Source organism: Gadus macrocephalus, chromosome 17 (assembly GCF_031168955.1).
Source record: "Gadus macrocephalus chromosome 17, ASM3116895v1".
NCBI lineage: Eukaryota > Metazoa > Chordata > Actinopteri > Gadiformes > Gadidae > Gadus > Gadus macrocephalus.
In genome coordinates this window covers 12,504,971-12,529,982 of record NC_082398.1, presented here as the reverse complement: position 1 = coordinate 12,529,982, position 25,012 = coordinate 12,504,971, and the positions used below count along the sequence as shown (strand labels likewise).

The following is a 25,012-nucleotide window of genomic DNA, read 5'->3' as shown; positions in this document are numbered from 1 at the left end:
TGCACCACTTCAGAACTGAACAGTGTAACCAAGCGCAGGGTTGAATGATTCTGAATGGCTGAAATGAGTGGGGTCAGGTGAGGCCACCAAAACTGATTAATGCGCTCATTGTTCAAACTAACAATGTACTCGCTCAGAAGACACTTTCACCCAAAGCCGCTTACGGTTAACACAGATGGGGGCGGTAGTGATTATTTTACTTTGCTCAAGGATGCCCGCAGGGGGGTGGACTGGGGAATCGAACTTGAGACCTTTGGGGCTTGGAGACCCATTAGACTTTGTTTTAACCAGCCTTGTCTCCCAATCAATAACCCGGGTCTCCATATTTTATTGACACGTTGTTCCCTCAGAGCCAGTGGAGTGGGATCACCACGAGAAAAGACGTCAGTGACATTCGAAACTTCTCCTCTGGGACGGAACACAAGATCTGACTCCTTCTAGCGATGGGGTGAATGTACCGTTCAGCGGTCCATGAGTAATACGCCGGAAGCCAAGTAAAACACCGCCGTGGTGAAGGGTGGATCTGCTAGGATGTGCTCCCTTCCTTGCTAGGAATGCTAGCACGATTAATAATTGATCAATGTCAAACATAAATGCATCAACAAAATGAAGTTGATTATTGATTGTGATTGCTTCTGGATCTAACTGGAACTAACATATTCTGGTGGATCGGAATATGTTTTATACATACAGTATATGTGTATGTATGTTTACCCGTACCCCAAGATTGCTACATTCATCTTGCCAGGAATTGACAGACAGGCATACAAGCGCACACATGCAGACTCAAACATGCTGGTAGTACATGAGTGCTTGAAGCACAAGGGTCAAATTATAACTAGTAGGCCTTTGGACATTTGTCTAATGATATCGTATTAACCCCAATAAACACACACACATGCAGAGAGAGAGAGAGAGAGAGAGAGAGAGAGAGAGAGAGAGAGAGAGAGAGAGAGAGAGAGAGAGAGAGAGAGAGAGAGAGAGAGAGAGAGAGAGAGAGAGAGAGAGAGAGAGAGAGAGAGAGAGAGAGAGAGAGAGTTATTTATCTTGCTCCATAACCCGGCTCTCTGCAGTGTGTTTGTAGGAAAGTCAGTGGTCTCATCCTGTGAGACCCCCCCCTCCTCTTCCTCCTCGTATCATAACCCCAACCCTCCTGCTTCTTGTTTTCTTCTATCTCTCTCTTTCTCCCTCTCTTCCAATTTTGCAATCGGTCGATTTCCACGGACCATAATAAATCACAAGTATGGCAGTGACACACACACACACACACACACACACACACACACACACACACACACACACACACACACACACAACACACACACACACACACACACACACACACACACACACACACACACGGTGATGCTGAAAAGAGAATTGCTTCATCACCCTTTTCTCTCCTCATCGTAGCCTACCCAGTTCTCCTCAGAGTTCTCTCTCCGTCATATCTCCAGCGAGACGGGGCTTACCTCCAGGACTTTGCCGGTGATGAACTTCTTGCAGTTCTCCGCACTGGATGCCATACATGGCGTGGTAGTCCTGCTCGCAGTAAGGGATCCCATCCCTGGTGGACAGAGACACAGCAGGTTAGAAACAGTCAGGATTAAGCCCTGGCCCAATGGGAGGAGGCGTCGGTCAGCGTCTCTATCCCCTCACAACGATACACTGGTCTGTTCTGAGAGCTGCAACCTGAGGCTTTTGAATTCAATTACATTTTTGAGTGGAACAGTTCTTTCTATTAATGTTTTCTCTTTATGAATGATCAAACAAACAAAAAATAAAGATATTAATAAATCCATAAATTACTTAAATCCTTCAATATCAATTTCATGAACAAATTAATTAAAGAATGGACACATTAATTAACTAATGAATTGACTAACAAATTAACTAACGACTGACGACGGATGAATGGATGCACTAACTCACTAATGAAAGAAAGAAATGAAGAAAGAAAAAATCTGGCAACCCGTTTCTAAAGAACAGCCACTCACTACTCTGTATCATCAGGAGTATTATGGGATGGATTGGGGGCGGTCCACTCACTTGCTGATGTACTCTGCATTGAGCACCTTGCTGCACACCTTGCACTTGAAGCAGCCCAGGTGCCAGTGTTTGTCCAGCGCCACCAGGGACTGCTCGTTCTTAAAGTCCTTCCCACAGCCACAGCAGTCTGGGGGCGAAAGGGGCGCAGGTGAACGGAGGTAGGGGAGAGAGAGAGAGAGGTATACATATAGGAAGAGAGGCAGATATAGATGGAGTTAGAAGGGAGAGAGAGGGATGAAGAGAGGTACAGATGAATGGAGATAGAAGAGAGAGAGTGAGAGGGGATAAAGAGAGGTACAGATGAATGGAGATAGAAGAGAGAGAGTGAGAGGGGATAAAGAGAGGTACAGATGAATGGAGATAGAAGAGAGAGAGAAGGCGAGGGGATAAAGAGAGGTACAGATGAATGGAGAGAGGAGAGAGAGGGACAGGGGATAACGAGAGAGAGAGATGAATGGAAAGGAAGAGAGAGAGAGGAAAACATAGAGCGGTAGAAATGGATTGAGAGAAAAGAGAGGGGTAGAGAGAGATGAACAGAGAGAGAGACAAGAGAGAAAAGAGAGAGGGACAGAGGAAAGATAGAGAGTGAAGAGAGAAGAGAGGGAACAGGAGAGAGGTCATTGAAATGTCTCCCAGAGTGGAAACAAAGCGGGAATTGTTACAAAACGAGGATGAGAAAACAGAGAGAGAGAAAGTGACACAAAGAAAAACTTTATTAACACCAGAGACACCCACAAATGGACAATTCCACAGAAACAGAAGGAGAAAGGAGAAAGGAGGAAGCGGAACGAAAGCGTGGGAAAGGAAGAGTGAGAAAGGGAGAGAGAGCGAGAGCGAGAGCGAGAGAGAGAGAGTGAGAGAGAGAGAGAATGTCAAAGGTCAGACCTCAAGACAAAGGAAGATTTGGAAAAGGGGAAAGAGAGAGAGAGAGAGAGAGAGGGAGAATGGGAGAGAGAGAGAACAGGAGACAGAGAGAGAGAATGGGAGACACACAGAGAGAGAGAGAGAGAGAGAGAGAGAGAGAGAGAGAGAGAGAGAGAGAGAGAGAGAGAGAGAGAGAGAGAGAGAGAGAGAGAGAGAGAGAGAGAGAATGGGAGACAGAGAGGCATAAGGACTGACTGTGGACAGCCTGGATGGGTGCAGGGCTGTTGGGGGCCAGAGGCTGGGTACACTGCTGGCAGATACACTCCTTGCCGTTGAACGTCACTCTGTCTCCAGCTGGGAAGGGCTGTCTGCAGGGGGGAGGGACGGAGGGAGCGTGGGAGGGAGGAAAGGACAGACGGAACGAAGGAGGGAAAGAAGGAGAGAAGGAGAAAAGGGAGGGGGGTAGGAAAGAAGCAAGGGGAAGAAGGGAGGAAAGAAAGAAAGGAAACCAGACAGAAAGAGAAAGAAGGACAATGCCAACAGGGTGAGAGATGGAGAGAAGGCAGTGAGGTACTAACGTGTACTGGTCTTTGTGTCTGACCTTTAGGAGATCGTTTGAGTGTGTCTCAGTAGACACCTCCACGTCACCAACATTGTTTAGGTGTGCAGCCTTTTAAAATTATACACCTTTAAACGTAACCCCTTTCATTTTTTTGAGAAAAAGGCAGGAGAATCACATTATGATGACTACAGTGAAAGAAGTAACATAATGCTGGATGTTCGACATCATAGCCATACATTTGTGTTATGAATAATACATTTGTTTTACTTAAAGGACATAGAGTAATATTAGGGCCTGCTGCCACATCGTCTAAGTGGAGACAGAGCTGTAAATAAGTGTTATACAAGACTAAGAGGTCAATCATGCATCCATTAGACAAACTCAAGATGGACAAATTACAAAGCTGAGAAATAGATATAGACTAGAGATATAAGAAGACTGATGAATTATTCATGCTAAATAAAAGGCATCCCCTGCTTCTGAGAGACACACACGCACACACACACACACACACACACACACACACACACACACACACACACACACACACACACACACACACACACACACACACACACACACAAACACACACACAGATGTCAAAGGGTAATCTAACACCGTTCTTGTAATACGTTAAGTGGCCGAAATGAGTGACCATACACATCTCATCTTGCCCAGATACCCAGACACACACAAACACACATACATACGCACACACAAAAAAAGGAAATACACTGGATAGAAATTTGGTGAGAACCAGTGGACTGCGCCTTATTTGCGTCTTTTCCTATTTATAACTCCCTTGTGAATATCTTGTTATCAATATAATTTAATTGACATCCTTTATCATTATGAAATCAGTACTTTGACGATCAATACAAAAAAGATACCACATTGTACATACGATAGATTAACCGCTAATGAGAACAACTTTTATCTTCAGCTGTTCACACAGACACACACAAGCCCTGCAAAGATCACACAAGCTCCCAACCTTCTGCCAAGTGAGCGTGATTCCCTGATCTACCACAAATTACAAAACAGAAACCTGTGAAAGGGTGTTTTTGTCTATTTTTTAGCCACGGATCGGCGAGGCTAGCTGGTTCGATGCATGGCGTCTGTGTGATAATACGCCCTATTCTCTCTCTCCATCTCCCTCTGTTCTCCCCACCCTTACTGCGGTGAAGCGGTGAGCCACGGGTTCTGCTTGAGGAGACGACGCTCGCGGGACGAGAGTCGTGTGATCGTTCGGAAACCTCGATAGAAGGTAAAGGGGGGGGCTGGGATACAGTCGTGACTCGAGCGTGGGAAAAGTGGCGCAGTGAGGCCGTCGTCTCTGCATCCACGGGAGTGGATGGGAAGTAGGCAGAGATCGGAAAGCTCAAGCAGAGCAAAAGGTTTCCCACTTTGCTAACACATGAAGCTTTTAACTAGCAGCGACCAATAAATAACAATCATATGTAAATGTAGAAATGTACACTTACGTGCAAAAGTTTGGGGTCACTTACGTATGTCCTTATTTTTTAAAGAAAAGCACCGTTTTTTTCAGTGAAGATAATTTATCAGAGATACAGTCTAGACATTGTTAATGTGGTAAATGACTATTCAAGCTGGAAACGGCAGATTTTTAATGGAATATCTACTTAGGTGTACAGAGGGCCATTTCCAGCACCCATCACTCCTGTGTTCTAATGGTACATTATTTAGCTGATCGTGTTAAAAGGCTAATTGATGATTAGAAAACCTTGTGCAATAATTAGCACAGCTGAAAAGTGTTGAATAAAAATGTAAGTTTTCATGGAAAACATGAAATTGTCTTTGTGACCCCCCCCCCCCCCCCCCCCCCCCCAACACCCCCCCAGTGAACACAAACCAGTAGACACACACACACAAATAGCCCTTCCTTCCTAGCCCTTCTGAACACACAAACCAACGAGCAATCCACACTTCTGAGGTCACAGAGTCGGCACATCCATTATCACAACCTCACAGTTTATTGACATACGAGTCGTCACTATCGTAGCGATCCTCCCGCACTATTCCCCGGATCCCGGCGGACTTCCATGACCACCCCCCACCACCACCGACCCCAGGTCCCATCCGTCCCACCCCTGGGTAACCCTTACTTGCAGGTGGCACAGACGAAGCAGCGAGGGTGGTAGGTCTTGCCCAGGGCGGACACCACCTCCCCCTCGATGAACTCCTGGCAGCTGAAGCAGCGCGTGCCGTACAGCCGCTGGTAGTCCAGGGTGCAGATGTAGTCGCCCTGACGCACGAAGAAGCCACCGAGGGCCAGGTCTGAGCCACACACTGGAGGGGGAGGGGGAGGTGGGGGAGGAGAGCGAGGCGGGGGAGGGAAGGGATCATTTGAGGAGAAGAGGGGATGATTGGGGAAGACAGAGAGAAGGAAAGAGAGAATTTGATTAGTTTGATGATAAACATTGATTGGGAGCAATAAGCAGTCCATTATTTCGACTAGTTATTTATACACCAAATAACTAGACGGTGAATGCTAAATGCAATTGACAACATGCTGTCTCTATCTTCTCTTGTAAGGTTTCCTTGTAAGAATTCCTCTATATGAAAACACACACACACACACACACACGTAGTGACAAAAAAATGTTGTTGACAATGGAACCAGTTTGACACATGCATCTTTCACCTTAATACTCTGGTGTGTGTGTGTGTGTGTGTGTGTGTGTGTGTGTGTGTGTGTGTGTGTGTGTGTGTGTGTGTGTGTGTGTGTGTGTGTGTGTGTGTGTGTGTGTGTGTGTGTGTGTGTGTGTGTGTGTGTGTGTGTTGCCTGACCTTTATTAACACATAACAGATCAGTGCAGCCAGAAGCTCCATAAATGTTCTGTTTTTGTCTCGTTTCCATGCACACATCCCACAAACTCTCTTTCTCTCTCTCTCTCTCCCTCTATCTCTCTCTCTAGAATACACAGACAGTATAATAATACAGTCGGCACACAAAACGTAGTTATGTTTGCATTGCAGGTGGCTGCACACACGCACAAACATACACAAACACACACAAACACACACACATAAACACACACACACACATACACACACACGGGTTATTCAACCAGGGTTTCCATAGCCATGTCATCACACCTTGCTGGTGAACCCTGCACGAACAACAGCCATAAAAACATGAAAACACAAAATGCTACATCCGTTACACTCTATAAAGCACTGTAAACATCACTGTGTTCTCCCCTCCCTCCCTCCCTCCCTCCCTCCCGCCCTCCCTCCCGCCCTCCCTCCCCTATTCTATATGGTTTTACGATGCAGGACTGGAGCAGGTCACCACTTTGTTGTATGACCGTATCCTGATGCTATGTGCTGATATCTATATAGTGGTGTGTTGCAAGTAAAGGCACTGCCTCCATACAGTGGTGCATCACAAGTGTCGTTAAAATGTCAAATTCCATACGCTAACTAAACACTCTGAATGACCATTTCTTCGAGGCGATGAAAATCTTTAATTCATTTATTTAAGATTCATGCCATTAAGGAGCAGGTATAGGGCTAAGGACATCTTGCTCAAGGATCATGTAGACATGTAGTGATTCAGGAGCTGTCTCTGAATCACACTCACTCCTATGCGTGTTACACAACTCACAGTTGCCAACAACTTTCGACATCTGGAGAACAAATGTGAGGTTTGCCGCTTTTTGTAAAAGTTCTAAATCTTCACATATCGTCAGCAGGACTATACGTCTTTAACGTTAGCGGTCGGACAACCGGAAAATGATGAAGCGATGATGCAGAATTCTCATCTACACGCACCCAGAGGCAACGCACAAACCACTTGTGAGACTAAGCCAAGTCTTGTCTTAAATGATGCATTTGGTTTGCAGAAAATGACCATATCGGTACACACTGATGTTACACAGTGATGTTGACCCCTAGCCTTAAGTTTCTGGGTTCAAACCCGAATGCCCCACTGAATCAAACACTGAGTTTAACTAGTGGTGAGGGTGTTCGACTCCCAGCCCAAAGGATCGATCCACAATGTCTGCCGTTGTTTGAATCAAGTACATTCAACTCTGCCTCGACCTTTAAACATTACCGTTTTGTACCCCCAAAGCACCCTGTTTTGTTGTAAACCCCTTCGACGGATGTGATAAAAAACACCTTTTTCAACGTTGACACAACTTTTTCCCTGCTTATTTAATGGACTCTCTCGCTTTCCCTCGCTTTTATCAGTTTCTCCCACGGTTGGACGGCGCATTAAAAACACCACAGTACAATGGAAGCCTGCCGAGTGTTTTTCTCCCCCCACCGGAAACTGATGACATATTTTCCAGTGGAGCAGTTCTCCCATTGGTTGGTACGGGGCGTGGCACGGTGCCAATGGGCTTCCACATTACCCGCTTCAGGTGGCTCCTGGTTGAATGTGGCTGAGGCCATGAGCTCATGCTCTGGTGGTGGTGCTGTGGAACATGTCCAAAGGCCCCGATGGAAAAGGGTTGGAGATGGAGAGGTTGAGACAGACTACTACTGATCTTATTTAGTTTGGCATTGTTGCTGCATTGTGCAAAGCTTGATCATGCGGACATAAAAACACACACACACACACAAACACACACACACATGGACATACACTCACACACACACACACACACATACCCGCACACACAAACACACACATTCAGACACACACACACACACAAACACACAAACACCAAAAACTCACACACCCACAAACACACACAGACACACACCTAAAACCGCAACCGCAACCACAACCACACACACACACACAAACACAGGCACATACTCAAACCAACACACACACAAATACAGACAACCACACACACACACACACACACACACACACAACACACACACGCATACACACCGGAACCCACATGTCTTTTACAAGGCAACAAGATCAAATTGCCTATTTTGCACAGAATATGGGGTGGGTCCCAGGCCAAAAGTTGCTCCACCACGGGTGGTGAGTCACAGAAAAACAAATGTTAGGAACCCCCCCTCGCCGCCCCTGTCTAAGAGGGACGGAGGATGAGGTGGGGATGCTGGATGGACTCTGTGGTCCGGGGGAAGCCATTGAGTGAGAGTAGTGGCGATCCGATACCAGCTGTGTGTACCGCGGGGCCTCGGGGGACAATAGAGAGGGACTGCCGTGCTGTGATTTACCGAGGTCCCCATACAGAGTGACACACTCATACCCCCATAGCCGGAAGGAAGTGAAATGAGTTTAAGATTTATTTCCCGTCCCCCACCAATCCCTCTTTCACTTACACAATCGCTCCGTAATTTTGCTCACTCACTCTCTCACACAATTTCATGATGGCTCACTCACTCACTCACTCACTCACTCACTCACTCACTCACTCACTCACTCACTCACTCACTCACTCACTCACTCACTCACTCACTCACTCACTCAGTGAACTACTCACTCAAAAGCTCTCACACACTTACACACAAACAAAGTGAAAGCAAACACAATCAAACTGGCTGGTAAAAACATAATTATCATAAAAGCTTCTGTGACTGTGACAACGGCAGGGCGTTTGATTGTGTGTGTGTGTGTGTGTGTAGGGGGGGGGGGGGGGGGGGGGTTATTATGCACTTGGAAGCTATCAAGGCTGAGATTTAGCTAATCCTTTATGCTAGCTAGCTAGCTCTTAAGGGGAGCGTGTCTATGTTCCCCGGGTCCTTGTATGAGACTGGGGAACATAGGAGCCTTTATTTAAAAAAAAAATAAAGGCTTTTCCCAAAAAGGCTCCTATGTTCCCCGATATGTATGTGACCGGGAAACATAGGACCCGGGGAACATAGGACCCGGGGAACATAGGGTTGACCCCGCTCTGAAGCTCTATAGCAAACAATGCTTAAAGGGTGGTATGATCCTTCTTCCTTCAAGGACGCTGATGCTAAAAACAAAGACAGGGAGGAAGCTAAAAGGAGCTAACTCTCAAAATACCACTAAAAACAAAGGCCCTTTGGTCAATTATACTTCCTGCTTTTCTTTCTAGAACAAACGACAGTCTGGTACTTGCATACCTTACATGCTAGTATGCCAGACCACAAGATGAATTCATGAATTAGCATTGAATGTTGGGCAAACTCTCAAAAGTCGATACCAGAGGGAAAGGGGTTTAAAAAAGCATTGAGGCTCGGTCTTAAAATGTGAACATAATCTTGTTGAAAGACATGAGCACTTGGAACTTGTCCCTTCAAATTCAATTAAGGTGACATTGTAGCTGGATTTATATGAAGTTTATGTGTGTTCTCTGTGTTCACACAGAGAACACCTAAATTTAGCCTCGCATTTCACAATATTGGCTCAAATTAGAAAGAATTCTAGAAGGCCAATCACAGGTTACAGGCAGAACATGTTTTAAGAGAGGCAGACAGACTAACAGACGTAAACACACTCCCTTTAATCCAAGAGCATTACACCTATCATGTCCAATTATGTGTGTCCCTGGAAAGATCAGGTTAGGTATGGGTGACCGCTCGCCTGCTGTAAAAGGCAGCACATCTTCTCGAAGGTTTTGTGTTCGCTCACATCTAACTGTAATTAGAGGAGTCTTTCTGTCTGTCTGCCTGGCCTTCAGTCGTTTTCTCGACAACACAATCATGCGATCGACTTCCCACTTGGCGGGTGGGTTGATGCTGAGCACCCCAGGACGTGCGGTGTCGAGTGCAAGCTCTTGAGATCTACGGGACATATTTATTAGTAGTGTGTGACTACAGCTAGAAGTACACACTGTGTAGAGTGCTGAGAGGAGTCCCTTATTGGCTGTCGCACCGCAGAACGGCATGCTGGGTACAGCTCGTTCTCCATCGCTCGCCACAGAACATCCACCAACTGATGACGAGAGACAGACTGGACATGGTACATTGTCTTCCATTTGGTTTCGCTAAACTCAAATGTTTCAAACCTCAAAGCTATTTTACTTTCACAGGGAATGCTGTTGTTCCCGGGAATAGCATCCCGGGAATAGATGGTCCCTAATAGCTTAACAGCCCGGGACAAAATAGCGAGCTGTTAACATAGCAATGACAGAAGCCAGTTAAATATTTCATGTTCGCTATGAAGTTGAATACTATCTAACTAATAGTCTCTCTTAATGTATGTTTGTATGTCTGTCTCTACTTTGATTTCCTCAACAACCATTCATCTAGTCAAGTGTGAAGTTGTTTGCAGTTCTCGAGAAAGTCGCACGCATGCAATACCGGAGGCCTAGCCATCTGCCTGTTACAGTTAATACCAATTAGATTCACTTCTGGTAACACACAGAGGAATCAGCCTGTAACACACAGAGGAATCAGCCTGTAACACACAGTGTAGTCAGCCTGTAACACACACAAGGAATCAGCCTGTAACACACAGAGGAATCAGCCTGTAACACACAGAGGAATCAGCCTGTAACACACAGAGGAATCAGCCTGTATCACACAGAGGAATCAGCCTGTAACACACAGAGGAATCAGCCTGTAACACACAGAGGAATCAGCCTGTAACACACAGAGGAGTCAGCCTGGTATTCTGTTGGTAGTTCTGCTTTTCTTCATCGCTGATTATTTGACAAATGAACCTTCACGTGAGCTGGCATGGGGGGTTGTGCACAACCCAAGACCTGCCTGGATTATGGATAACATCTTGGCCCAGGACATGAAGAACTGGATCCAGAATGGCAATGCAAGATTAGAAGAATGTGAAAGTGCACGTACGTGTGCACGTGTTCAATAGGTTTCTCACAAGCATCAACAAAGGAATGCATCTGAGGAAGTAGAACGTTTTATATTCAGATTAAATTAATGGCTAAGTGCAAATAGGTGGAATCAAACTCCTAACTCTTGCAGCATTAATATCAAGCACAATTTAGCTGGACAGAAACAGAGCTATAGGCAGTAGGATAAACTATAGTTAAATACAATTCCATGTGTGTGTGTGTGTGTGTGTGTGTGTGTGTGTGTGTGTGTGTGTGTGTGTGTGTGTGTGTGTGTGTGTGTGTGTGTGTGTGTGTGTGTGTGTGTGTGTGTGTGTGTTTGCGCCTGTATGGACATTGTAAAGGTTGTACATTAGAGAGAATAGTAGAGAGTCAAACTATGTCCAATACTTTAAAAAGGGCCCATGTATCTGCACCAAGAGAACTACTTCACCGACATTATAGTGTGATTATAGTGTGTGTGTGTGTGTGTGTGTGTGTGTGTGTGTGTGTGTGTGTGTGTGTGTGTGTGTGTGTGTGTGTGTGTGTGTGTGTGTGTGTGATTCGATGTGTGTCCCAAATGGTGGTCGAACACACAAGGACTGTGTGCATGTGTGTTTGTAACTGTATCTTTTTGTCTATCTCCTTGCTTCTGTCTATTTGTGTATGTATGTGTGTGTATCTCTCTATGTATGTATAAATGTGTGTGTGTGTATCTCCTAGTGTATCAATATATCTATGTAGGCGTGTGCGTGTGTGTGTGTGTGTGTGTGTGTGTGTGTGTGTGTGTTAGTATCTGTCTGTGTGGGGTGTTGCTATGACCTTGAGTAGCAGTAAGCCTGCTGCCATCGATTTGTAAAGAAGTGGACTAGGCCTTGAGAAACCCAGAGCCATACAATCTGAAGGTCTGACACGAGGAACAGGCCTCCCCTGGGACACACCCTGCGCTCTGCCCCACAATGCTCAAATAACGGCTAATTTACACACACACACACACACACCCCCACACCCCCACACACACACGGCACGTCCCCACCATCCGCAATTACGTCGTCTTCAGGACCGGTTCCAAGAAGGCCCGACCGGCAACACCCAGCTCAGAACATTACAACCAGCTGTTATCAGTACAACTCCTACCTCTGTCTCCCTTTCTCCCACTCTCTCCCCCTAAAGAGGGGTGTGTGAACGGGGGGGGGGGGGGGGGGGGGGGGGCAGCCATCTTGTCCCAGTTAGCGATGGTTAACAATGGTGCGGGTGGCAGAGGAGGCTAAATGGCCTTGGGTAAGGTTGTTCTGTTCTGTTCTGTTATGGGTAGTCTGAATTTGTGTTGTTTTTTAGCTCACACGTGAAGTTGTTGTGGTCAATGGACAAAGCGCAGACTAAAGTAACATTTGCATGTATTTATTTGAAAATGTGGCACATCGGCGATGTTTACCGTCACATATGATTATTTGAAGTAAACGAATCAAAGCTAATTAAAGTCTGTGAGTGAGTCTGCTGCCTGAGTCATTGCATTTCTATACATGGGAGTGATGTACGATTCCCACAGCGCGAGTATCATTGTAACAGAGAAGCAGAACAGCACTGCTCATTGTGCAGACAAACTCTAGCTAGCATCGCTGTGCGCTGAGAACACTTCCAGAGCGAGGGTGTGTCCGGGGGGTTTTGCGTTTGGATCTACTTGTGTGTTATTGGCAGCTGAGTATTCCCTTGTTATGCGAGAAATGCTATTGAGGTGATGCGATGGGTCCGCTGTAAAAAGCGCTAACAGCTTTGGGTCAGACTTTGGCTAGCTCGGTGCCTTGACTCCCCCGGGAGGTCTGGACAGAGGCAGATACGTGGTGTGCATTTCCGCGACTAAACAAAACACACTTCCTTGACGACACAGCTGGGTGCTGATAGCCGCTGAAGTGAAAAACGTCAATTAGCGTTGGCAAAGCAGTCCCAAACATTTCACAGCGCTAAGTGCGTCGGTCTGGCACTCGTTGGGGTGCATCAAGGAAAAGTATGCTTCAAATAGTAGATGAAAGCCAGAATATTAAATCAGAGATTGTGAGCAGATCAAACTGTTTCTGCTGCTCACGTCAAACCGATGCAGGATGTCTGTCAAAAACTGCAAGTCGACATTTAAATACTTCCTAGAAGTAGAGGAATATGTCTTCTTTGATGGCATTGCTATCTATTTGTTTTTTATTATTATTAGTTATTATTTTGGCCTAAGTTAGCTTGGCTGCTTAGGCTGTGACTGGTGTTAATCAGCCAATAAATACAAATTTGATCCCCTTTGCACTGTCCCTGCTTATCAGACATGTTTACAAAGTGCTAAGGCTAATAATACACTGGCTAGCTCCCAGGCTAGCTGAAACCGACACTAATCCAGACACAGGAGGTGCACGAATGTTTTTTTCTAGCTCAATTTGGAAAGAGACTGATGGCTCTGATACCAAGGAGCTAACTAGACAGGGATGTAATCTAGATATTATCTGTATGTCGCTTTGCAATGTACATACATCGCAAAATGTGGCATTTACTGCCTAACTGAACCTGCCAATGCGTTTGCTGTTTGACAAACTTAATCCGACAGCAAACTATTTATTTTATCCCCGCACCCATCCGGATATTCCAGTCTGTCAACAACCTGAATACTTGAATCGGGTTGCAGTTGGCTACGGAATAGCTTGATTAGTCTGCCGTTTTTCTCTCTGTGTGTTTGTGTTTGTGAATGTGTGCCAAGTCAAGTTTAGCTGTACTGCCCTTTATTACAATTACAGCCTCCAAAGGGCCCCTTGGCTCCACAAAACAATATAAATAAAGTTTATGTGGGGAAAAGCAAACCGAGAGACGGCTTACCCCTTCTTACTGGGGAGGGTGGGAGACGTGTCTAAAGAATAAGACGTTTAAATAATTGCAACAATTTGAATTAAGTTGAATTCAACAAGACAAGTTAAGGGAACACTGTGACAATAAACTATTAAACCTTCAACTTCCCTCTATACGGGGAATAAAAGTATAAGCGTCTAGCATCCTCTCTCTCTCTCTCTCTCTCTCTCGCTTTCTCCTAAGACTAGACTTGAATGTGTGGTGCAGACTCGGCAAACATGCTGCGTATTACTGCCTGTACCTCAGCCTTTACGGCGGGCAGCGAGGCAGAGAGAGGCAGACTCCAGATGGAGAGTTAGAGGTGGTATGCGGACACTCCCATCTGACCTATGGAAACTTTTTTTTTTCGAAACTGTAAACTGCCTGCCCAGGAGTGTGCACAGATGCGTGTGCGTGCGACACCCCCTACACACACACACATTCACGCATGAACACAGTGCACGTGTTCATGCGTGAACGTGTGTGTGTGTAGGGGTGTCGTCTGATGGTAGAAACAACATGGTATTTATATGCCTTCTTGGGTGCCGAGCATGCAAGCGTCTGGCTCAATATAAGAATTGGAGTCTCATCAATACAATAAAACCTTTGAGTGTTCAATTAAAAATGAAAGGGACAAGGCATGAATGTATTTTTAATGCTTTAATGCTGCTACTTATTTTTTTACTTATTTTTACTTATTTCTCCTTCATTTATTTACTTTATCTTGTATTGTTGCTGCTTTGTGGCTGTTAAGGAACCAAGCCTGATCATTTTAATCTTTGTGTACTTGTACAACAAGATGTAATAAAAGTAATTCAGATTCAGATTCAGATTCTAATGAATAAATAAATGATATTGTTTATTGTTTTCTTTATATTGGCCATCCCGAGATCCCTTCGGCCCTCTGTGGTGACCCCCAGTTTATGCCACTGATCTAGATAAACATGAATATATCATATTCTTGTCTGCATCAGGGAGCCGGTTGACAGGGGTGGGGCTGACAGAGGGGGGGGGGGGCGATCTGGTGGGGCTGCATTGCTGATGTAAGAAGAAACGCAATAGACTCCGGAGGGAAGCTGCTCGACATTGTGGAGCGACCTCGCCCGTTGCCTAGCAACCGTAGCGCCGTGTTGATCAACAACAACAGCGGTGGCGGCGGCGGACACGAGGCTAGTGGTGAGATGCTTGAATGCAGACACACACACACACACACATACATACATACTCGTACAACATACACAGCCCACAAAAATGTGACACCTGCATCCACCCATCGCAAACACGCACACATACACACACACAGACACACACACACACACACACAGAAACAATGACTCACGCGCCCACACACACACAGACACACACACCCAGGAACTGGATTTGAAGATATTGGGAGGAAACACATCAACTCTTCACTATGAGGTCAAGCCAAAGCTTCAATCCAAAGCTACTGACGATGAAGGAGCAGCCAGGTTAGGGCATCTTGATCGAGGATGCCTACAGGTGGACTCAGACATCGGAGTCCAAACCCAGCCTCTTTCGGCTGGGAGTCAAACCACACAGCCCTAACCGCTGCCGTACTGTCCTTATGACCTGCGTCAGAGAGGGGCCCGGTGAGGTACCTTTACAGACGAAGCACTTGATGTGGAAGTGTTTGTTCTGCACGCGCAGCACCTCGCCCTTGCACGGCTTGCCACAGTTCTGACAGGGGATGGGGCCTCCTCCCGTGCGACCTCCGCCTGCACCTCCCCCTCCTCCTGCCCCACCTTGGGCTCCTTGCTTGGGCTTTGGCTGCTCCAGAGGGCTGTGGACAGCCTGCTGCTGTAACACTATGGAGGGGGGGGGGGACAAAGGGACAGAGAGGGAGAGAGAGTTGTTAGATCACAGGTCAGTCCACGTCGCATACATAAATCAGAGCCGTATCTTCACCAGCCAACACACACAAACATGCGTAAAAAAAACACACTCAAGGGAGTGTAAGACTTGTGTTTGTGTGTTTGTGTGAGATTGTGGGTGTATGTGTTTCTGACGCAGTTGCAATCAAACAAAAACAAAGCAGTTGTGATCGTGACGGAGCGTGGGCTGGAGGGTGTGGCGCACAATGTTGTGTTCGATTTCGTCTTCCGACAGAGGAGAAATATCCTACGCCAACGGCAGTGTTTTCTGTGACCATCTGCGATGAAACAGATCAAGGGGAGGCAGATCATCATCGCCTCCAGATCACCGTGACAACCACTCAGGCAAAACACAAACGGAACACGCTGAACTGCTTTACGATATATCGAACATCCCTGCTCTTGTTATGAGACTACTAAGTTCTGCCTTACTTTGAAACACTTCAAAAAAAATTTGTAATTTTTTATTGACATGTTTATTTAAAAAATACTAATTCAAAACGAAGACGATAAACCATTAATCGACTAATAATTCATGCAATTAATACCAGTTCTTCCAAACACATGTTTAGCCATGGCAACGACATGAATTTTGACAGGTGACCGTCCAACCAAGTCTGGACTTTCTCAAAGAGAGAGAACAGCTTTGCTTTCTCGAAGAGACGATGAGAGAGAAACCAAAGAAAGAAAGAAAGAAAGAGAGAGCGAGAGCAGAACAAGAGAGAGAGCTTTGACAATTGACATAAATTGCCAATAAAGCCCTTTGCCATTCATTTAATTGAGAGAAAGTAAAAGAGAGAGAGAGAGTAAGAGAATTTAGTAGGTAGGGAATACTCTCCAATGATGATTCAGTCTATGTGAAGGAAGCCTGTGTTTTCCGGTCTTATCCCCTCCAGCCATAGTTTGCTGCTCTCTCTCTCTTACCCTTGTCCTTCCTCTTTCTCTCAAGCCTTTCATCCTCTAAAGCTCTGTCCATCCCTCCACCACCACTTAGAGAATTTAACAGTCCCTGGACCACATGTTTATGAAATTCATTCTCCAGCAGGACTCAACCTAGTTCACCTAATGACTAGTGACGTAGCGAGAGCTCCTTCAACGATGGTCTCTTCCGCAGAGAGGAAGAGAGAGCGGAAATGAATGTGTGTCCTCAGGCCTGTGTTAATTGCTACAGGGAGATCCCTGTGATTTACACACCAGCAGAAGTAACACATTATCTTCACAGCTTTTATAGATCTCACCCAGTATGGGGAAAACAGTGGTTAGCTATTTATAAAGAAGGCACGTGTTCGTGAGTACGCTATACACTACATCCATACCTGAACTCACTATGCTAGTTGCCCCAGCATCTGGTTGGACTGCGATGCATTAGACTGCCAGGCCTAACTGTATCCAATCTCATTATATACTCATTCTATGATATGCTATGATGTGGCATGATTTGCTATGATGATGATAATGATGAATAATGATTCATCTGGGCCATAGTGTTTGCAAGACAATCCCACACACAAAACTGGACCCAGACTTTAGACTTTAGTTTGTATTGCCCGTCCCGATATCTTTTGATGCTAATGCTCGCAACTCATCCTAGAGATACATGTGGTCAAGCTGGCTCATAAAGACTGGGATTCAGGAGAGAGGCTAAAACAATAGTGTGGGGTGAAGCTGACTGAAACCACATGATGAGGAGAAGATGAGAAGGACAGAGAGATCAGAGCTGGGAGGGAGAAGATTAGAGAAAGAGAGAGAGAGAAGGAGAGAGAGAGGGAGAGAGAGAGAGGCTACTAGACGCTTACACAAAGTATAGAGAGAAGAGGAAGAAGAAGACAAGGCGATAAATAGGTGTGAGAGTGGATAAGAGCAGGAGAGCTGAAGAGAGAGAGATAGAGTGAGGGAATGATTGTGACAAAGATGGAGAGAGAAAGCACGAGAGAAAGTATGTGTGTGTGTGTGTGTGTGTGTGTGTGTGTGTGTGTGTGTGTGTGTGTGTGTGTGTGTGTGTGTGTGTGTGTGTGTGTGTGGAGTGCGCGGGGGGGGGGGGGTCCCATACATTGCATAGCTGCTGACATGTGCACCTGTCATAGGGATCCCGTATCCCCCCAACTTCATGTTAGAAAAACAAATGCACCGCAACGCAAAAAAGGGGGCGGGGCCCCGGAGGAGCCATCAAACCCTATTGGCACAGAAGACGACTTCTCCCCCCTCCCTCCCTCCCCCTTTTCGTCCCCCTCCACCCCGACAGGACTCAGCTGTCCGTATCGTCAGTCAGCCGCACTCGTGTCTGTCTCCGGCGCCCACCGCCATTGCCGCTGACGCCGGTGATGATGTCGTTGTTGCTCAAAGGTCACAGCAGAGCGCGTGCAGTTTCCTTCCCACACAGGGTTTATTTTGGTCACCACCCGTACATTAAATACCAGAGGGGGACACTGGAACGGGAATGAAATGCCGGTGTAGAGTGCAGATAGAGCCTGTATGAAAGCACACTTAAGAGTGAGGCTAGGCTAGGGTATGCAAAGGGGGCACATAGTTGGTGATGTGTCGGGGCGACATAGCTCAGGAGCGGGTCGAGCGGGTTGACTGGTACCCGGAAGGTTTCTGGTTCGATCCCCGGCTCCTCCTAGCTGAGTATCGAGGCGTCCCTGAGTGAGACGGCTCACCCTGACTGCTGCTGGTGAGCTGGCTGTCGCCCTGCGTGGTCATCTTCGCCGTCGGTGTGTGAATGTGTGAATGAACGGTTGTAAGTCGCTTTGAATAAAAGCATCAAAAAAATCCCCTGAATGAAATATAAAATGTGAATGATGTGTAGGGCGCACAACACACAACGCGCCGTTCAGAAAGCAGAACAAACAAATCGGAGGGTTCTGAACCGCGTGGCCGAAAACATGGTGGTTATTTGCATATTTTAAGGAGGTTGTTGTGTGCTGTCTTTGTCTGTGACTGATTTTCTCTGTGATACGCAATCAGCCTTCACAATCATGTCCTTTATCTGCAGCCTGCACTCCGTTCCTCTGCTTGTTACACGTGGAAGGTGAGGTTCAACGAGTGGCACGCGACCCGTGCCTCCGGGAATCACACTCTGGCCCCTAGAGGTGCCAGTGTGAATCACAGGGGATCGGCGGGAAGGTTCCAGAAATAGAGAGCAGAAGTATGACCACAATTTGGGGAGAGAGTTTACTTCCCTTCATTTACCCCATGCTAACCGATATCCACTTTTATGCAAATAATACAGAACTTCATAAGGCGCTGATATATTTAAAGGGGTACAGTACTCAAAAAAGTTTGGCAACTACATGAAGGAAGTCAATCGTCGGTTACTTCTTTTCCAACTAGCATACCAACTGACACAGCAAGAACATAAAGGCAGCCGTATCGTGAGAGAGACAGTCCCATAAGTAACCTCTCCTGGCACCCCTGGACTAAAAATAAGCGCTCCTTAACCCCGACAGGGATTCCACAGGCCACTGCCACATTCCAGCTGTGAAGCATGCTCATGGGCCCTTTGACGGGGGCCAGGAGATAATAACGATCAGGTTTCCCCACGACAATGCTTCTTTCGGTTGAGTGCCAACTACCAAACCTTAAGGAAGTTCAATTGAAATGCTATGTTCAAAGTTGACCAATTGAAATCAAATGTGTATTCCTGTTTCTCCAAATTAAATCGGAAAGACCGCTTGAATTGACACTATTTTACTTTTTTCTCAGAGGATTTGATCAACTTTGAATGTAGCTTGGGAACTTCAGAGCATTTAAAATGAAATAGCCATGCCAATTAAAATTGCCCCTTGCCATTCGGATTCTGCAGTATAGGCACCCCCTCAAGCCCTAGCTGGTGCTTTCAGGGGGGAGAACTACAAGTGCTTTGTCCACAGTCCTGCCGTCACGCGAGGCTAATGTGCGGCTAATGAGCCCACCATTCCTGTTAGTCTTTCCATTAGGTGTTGTATAAGGGTATTGTGCTGCTCTTAACCCTTGAACCTCATCAAAACACACTATACCTTATCTCACACTCTCTTAAGACCTAGGAAATACAACGCAAAAGGGGAAGGAAGGGATGGGCTAGAGGTGTATGGCGAAAACAGAGAGAAGGAGAGGTCTGGGCTCACTGTATTATCCAAAAAGATGTCAAATGTTTCAGTGACATTGAATCATTTACCTGCTGTCACAACAAGTCCCTGAAAAAGCAGTTTTCTGCTTCTGTTATGGGATGTCGGGAAAACTTTGGGAGGGGCTACTTACAACCTGAGGGCCAAAGAGCTGTGGACCTCTCACCTAGTTTGGGTGTGTGTGTGTGTGTGTGGGGGGGGGGTGGTCATCATCTATACATTGACCTCAGTGGATGACATGACACAATGGAAGCTTGTGGAAGAGCCAGGGTTACATTTTCCGAAGTTTAAACAGTTCTCTTCCGAAAGACAGGGACGGAAACACAGAAGGGGGATTTCTGGTGAAAGCCACGTTGGAATGTTGTGGCATCAGGTAAACTGCGGATGTTGGGGTTCAAACCCGACACCTTAAGCCACTATTATCCTTTGTTTTGGGGGCCCCCTCATGTCCTTTAATCTCTTTCTGTGGCTAAAATGTATCGATCCCTGTAGTTTGGTCACAATCGACTCAATCGACTTAAACTTCCCTCATATCAAGCTAGCTTGAGGGATTGTGATGTTTTATTCTCTTCTCCTGGAGGTGGAAACCCAGCCAGTAGAATTACCCTTGAATTCCACATGGTCCTGCAACACGCATCGATGGAATGTTTGTCATTTTCCCGGGACTGAGTGGTATTTACTTAGGAATGACAGGCGGAGACAAATCAGCATTTGTACATACATTCTCGTCCCATCTTCTTCCTCTAGCTCTGATTGGAGCATAGCTTGGGAAATAGTTCCATTACTCGCTTGAGAGCAAACAACAGAGATGTTGACAGCATATTCATAAGGGATGTGGCATGCTAACAAAGCAGCCGACATTATATCATCTTATGAGAGCGGAGGAGAGGAGAGCATGGGACAGCAGAGGATAGGAGAAGGGAAAGGGAGAAGAGGAGAGTTGGAGAAGAGGGCAAAGGATAGCAGAGATGAACAGAAAAGTGAAGAGGAGAGGAGGAGGAGAGCAGAGGAGAGGAGAGATGAGGTGAGAGGAGAAATTAGAGGAGCATAGACAATGCAGAGAATAACAGAGGATAGGAGAGGGGAAATTAAAGAAGAGGAGAGAGAAAAAACGCAGAGGAACTCTACACCTGCCTGAGAGCAGCTGTGCTGTATAATGCCCTCGGGGTCATGTGACCGCTCCTCGACAGACAATATGACATAGCAATAACCACAACATGTCAATATAAAGCTACCATAGTCCTTTGTGTTGAAAGTCTAATGTGTGATTTTAATCATGACGGAAAACCACCATGACTCAGCATTTATAGAACAGCATCTTCATGAGAGGTGGATGGAGATCGATTTCTATCACACGTGTTTGAAGAACCTAATTCCATTGGGCTTCCAAACAGCAACAATGTGACATAAATTCCTTGGATGGCAGTTATTGGGCCGGGAAGGCGAGGACAGTGTCCAACACTCTGGGGTACGCCAGAGGGGATTCAACACCTCAGGAATACCGAGGCCAGCCTACCTGCTCCTCTTCAGTACCCCCAAAACATCACTGTTGCCTCATGACCATGTTACCATTAGGTTTAGGCTAGAAGCGAATGTGTACCTCTTTGCCACAACCCTTTTCTGCAGTTTTTGTGTGTTTAATAGGAAACAGAGTGTTTCCAGTTCTGATGTTCTGGAAAATACTGATGTTCTTGCTAAAACCCAACTGTTTTGTATCCTCTATATGGCACAGACAAAGTGCTTTTCATCCTAGAGTTAGGACACAATATGTTAGCTAGACTTAAAAAATGCTTGCTACTCCCTTCTCGGGGTACTCGGAGTCTGAAAGGATAGCACTAGCTGCTTCTACACTCTGCCTGTGATTGCCACGCCTGGCTACCGCATTGTAATAATACACGCCCATGACAACACACGCTGTCAGTTAGTGTCTAAATATAGCTCACATTGCACATTTTTACGGTACATACCGCTCATAACAGGCCACACACAGAGTAACGACAATATTAGCTAAAAGCAGAACAAGGTTTCTTCAAGGACTTCTGTCGCCCTGTTCTTCTTCAAACGTTTCTAACTGTCTGTCAGTCTGTCTGTCTCTCTATTTGACTTCCAGGCAGACTGGCAGACAGGCAGACTGGACAGAAGCCAGTTTGAAGAGGGTCGGCATCTAACATGTAGCCAACCGTTACACCATAACCCTAGGAATATGCTGCCCTTGCAGGAGACCCAAGTCTTGCGGAGAGACTGTGTGTGTTTAAACACATGTGCAGACGCGACTTAAGCATGTCATTCTAAATTCTTCTGTCTAGATACCCCGGGGAATATAACCACGCAGAACTGGATAAACATTGACATGTGTCGCCGTGTGTTCCACACCTAAAAACAAGAATCCCAGTTAATATGACCTTGTATTTCAGGTCTTCCAGGCTTCTTAAAGCACACATAATGTGGACCTAAGGTAGGGACCTACACTGTAAATTGTTAACAGTTTACCTTTTAACTTGCCTCGTGAGGACTTGACTATGGAGAATAGTCCTAGGGGGTTGGCCGTTTATTGTTTATTGGGGGAAACCAGTACCAAACCAGTACCAAACCAGTACCATGGCTGCTAAGGAACGTATAATTGAATGAAGAGGGGGTCGTTGGTTGCATGCTCCCACATACACACATACACAGTCACACAATCACACCAAACACAGATACAGACGCATACACACACACACACACACCACATATACAGTCACACACACACACACACACACACACAGACCCACACACACGCACACATAGTCACACACACACACACACACGCATGTAGGTTATACATACTATTGCATTCCATCACTCCATCATTCCACGACACATTTAAAGAGCTCCTGTAACTGAAATACACACACACGCACACACAAACAGACACACACCGATATAGAGAAGCAGGATGTTACAAACACCTATAACCAACAAAGTATCCAATAGCGGGCTATTTTCCTCCCCATAGGACCGCCACCCTGGCGTCTTGTCCGGGGTGGGGAGCCCAACTGGCCCGGCCTATGATGTCAGGGATCTGGGCAGGGGTCCCAAACAACAGCCTTGTTGCTAGGGGGGTGTCGTGCACGGGCTTTCGGGCAAACCGGACGATATTGGGAAAGCACTCTGGGCCCAGGCTGTAAGAGGCACACCGCTGAGAATTCTGGGTAATATAATGTTGCCCCATTATTTTTACAGCTTGTCATTTGGGAATTTCACTGACAGTGATACAAACATGTACGTACACATGCACACATGCTCACTCACATGCTCTCACTCACATGCTCTCTCACACACACACACACACACACACACACACACACACACACACACACACATACACAGACGGTGTTTATAAGTGTCAGGTCGATAGTGAGAATTGGTGATGGTGGTAGCAGCGATTGCATTACAGGGTTGAGGGGGGGGGGGGGGGGGCTGTGAATGGATACAATGAGGCATGAGTCGTCACCAATCAAAACGCGATATAAATCACACGAAATCTTCCAATAGCGTAATGAACAACAAGTAGGATAGGATATGAATAGCCTGCATAGTCATTCAACAGTGTGTGTGTGTGTGTGTGTGTGTGTGTGTGTGTGTGTGTGTGTGTGTGTGTGTGTGTGTGTGCGTGTGCGTGTGCGTGCGTGTGTACGTGTGTGTGTCTGTGTGTATATGTATGTGTCTGGCAGTAAACACCTTCCTTAAGCATTTACCTTTTTCCTCCGGCATGGTAAATTCGAGTCTGATCCTCGTCCGTAGCCAAACGTGTATCCTCGTTTTTTATAAGGGCGGATAAAAAACAATATAGTGAAATCCCCGAAGTGTTCGGTCAGTGTGAACGTACGGCGACCGAGGAGCGTGTAGTCGCGCGCTGCTGCTGCTGCTGCGGCACGGAGAGCAACACGAGTTTCACTGTCCGGTATGACCGGCAGGGGATAGAGAGACCTCAGCTCACATTCGGTACTCCGCTCTCTCGCTCTCTCGCTCTCTCGCTCTATGCCTCGCTCGCCCTCTCCCTCCCTCTCTCACCCTCTCTCTCTCGCTCTCTCATGCTCCCTCTCTCTCCGTCTCTCTCTGAAGGTATGTCGGTGCTATCTTTTTTTATATTAATAGAAGCTTCTGGAGCTTCAAAAAGGGATGACGCCACATTTGGGAAATCTGTCGCACACACACTGTCCTTTACCGCAATCAGAGTCTCTTATCAGGCATGACCGGTGGCGTCTCCCCCGGCATGGATATCCGCCCCCTCCTCCAAGTTAAATTTAGGCACCCAATCTGCTGTTTTACTATTAGAACCTGGCCTGTTGTATTCGGCCAATTACTCTGCCATGACGTCAGCAGCTTTTTAGGTGCCCTAAAATCCGCCTCACACTTCAATTGTCTGTAATGTTTTAAAGTGCATTAGACGTGGGGAGGTTCACATTGCACCTGTGTCTCATTGTCAACAGATAGACATGGAAAGTTCCTTCTGACTTTTTTTATATCAGATCCAAAATATTTGAATCTTTAATTTTTTCCTAAAAGAATGTCATCAGAGGCAAACATGCCGAACAACAACGAATGATGGGGAAAAAAAGATGTTGAGTGAGGTTTGATCAGCCTCGATTGAGGCCCTCTGGGGGGCAGACTGTTCAGACACACTGCAGAGAACTCTGGGAAGGAGAAGGCTGCCCCATTGTTTTTACAGATGGTCATTTGGGAATCTACAAACCTGTACTTACCCATGCATACAAGCTCACTCACACACACAGACACACACACAAACTTGTGCAAAATGTATCAATTCAATAAGGAATTTAACATGGGAACTATTCTGTCCTTTTACTTTTTCTCTGTGGTTCTTTCCTTATTCCTTTCGATAAATCAACGTTAAATTGCTTGTAAAATAGGTTCTGAACTATCCGTCCATCCCACATTAATTTTCTTCGATCATGCATCCATTGGAATTCAGAATAA

At 46.2% G+C, this 25,012-nt stretch overlaps 1 protein-coding gene across 1 annotated transcript in view; it reads right to left on the bottom strand.

The window, feature by feature from the left end:
- ablim2 (actin binding LIM protein family, member 2) overlaps window positions 1-24,246 on the bottom strand; it is a 50,990-nt gene extending 26,744 nt beyond the window's left edge. The window contains 7 exon segments of the mRNA XM_060076544.1: window positions 1,473-1,511; window positions 1,513-1,567; window positions 2,050-2,176; window positions 3,169-3,281; window positions 5,602-5,785; window positions 15,657-15,863; window positions 23,770-24,246. Of these exon segments, the coding sequence (XP_059932527.1) occupies window positions 1,473-1,511; window positions 1,513-1,567; window positions 2,050-2,176; window positions 3,169-3,281; window positions 5,602-5,785; window positions 15,657-15,863; window positions 23,770-23,785 (741 nt within the window). The 5' untranslated portion in view covers window positions 23,786-24,246.
- Window positions 24,247-25,012: the final 766 nt, after the last annotated feature.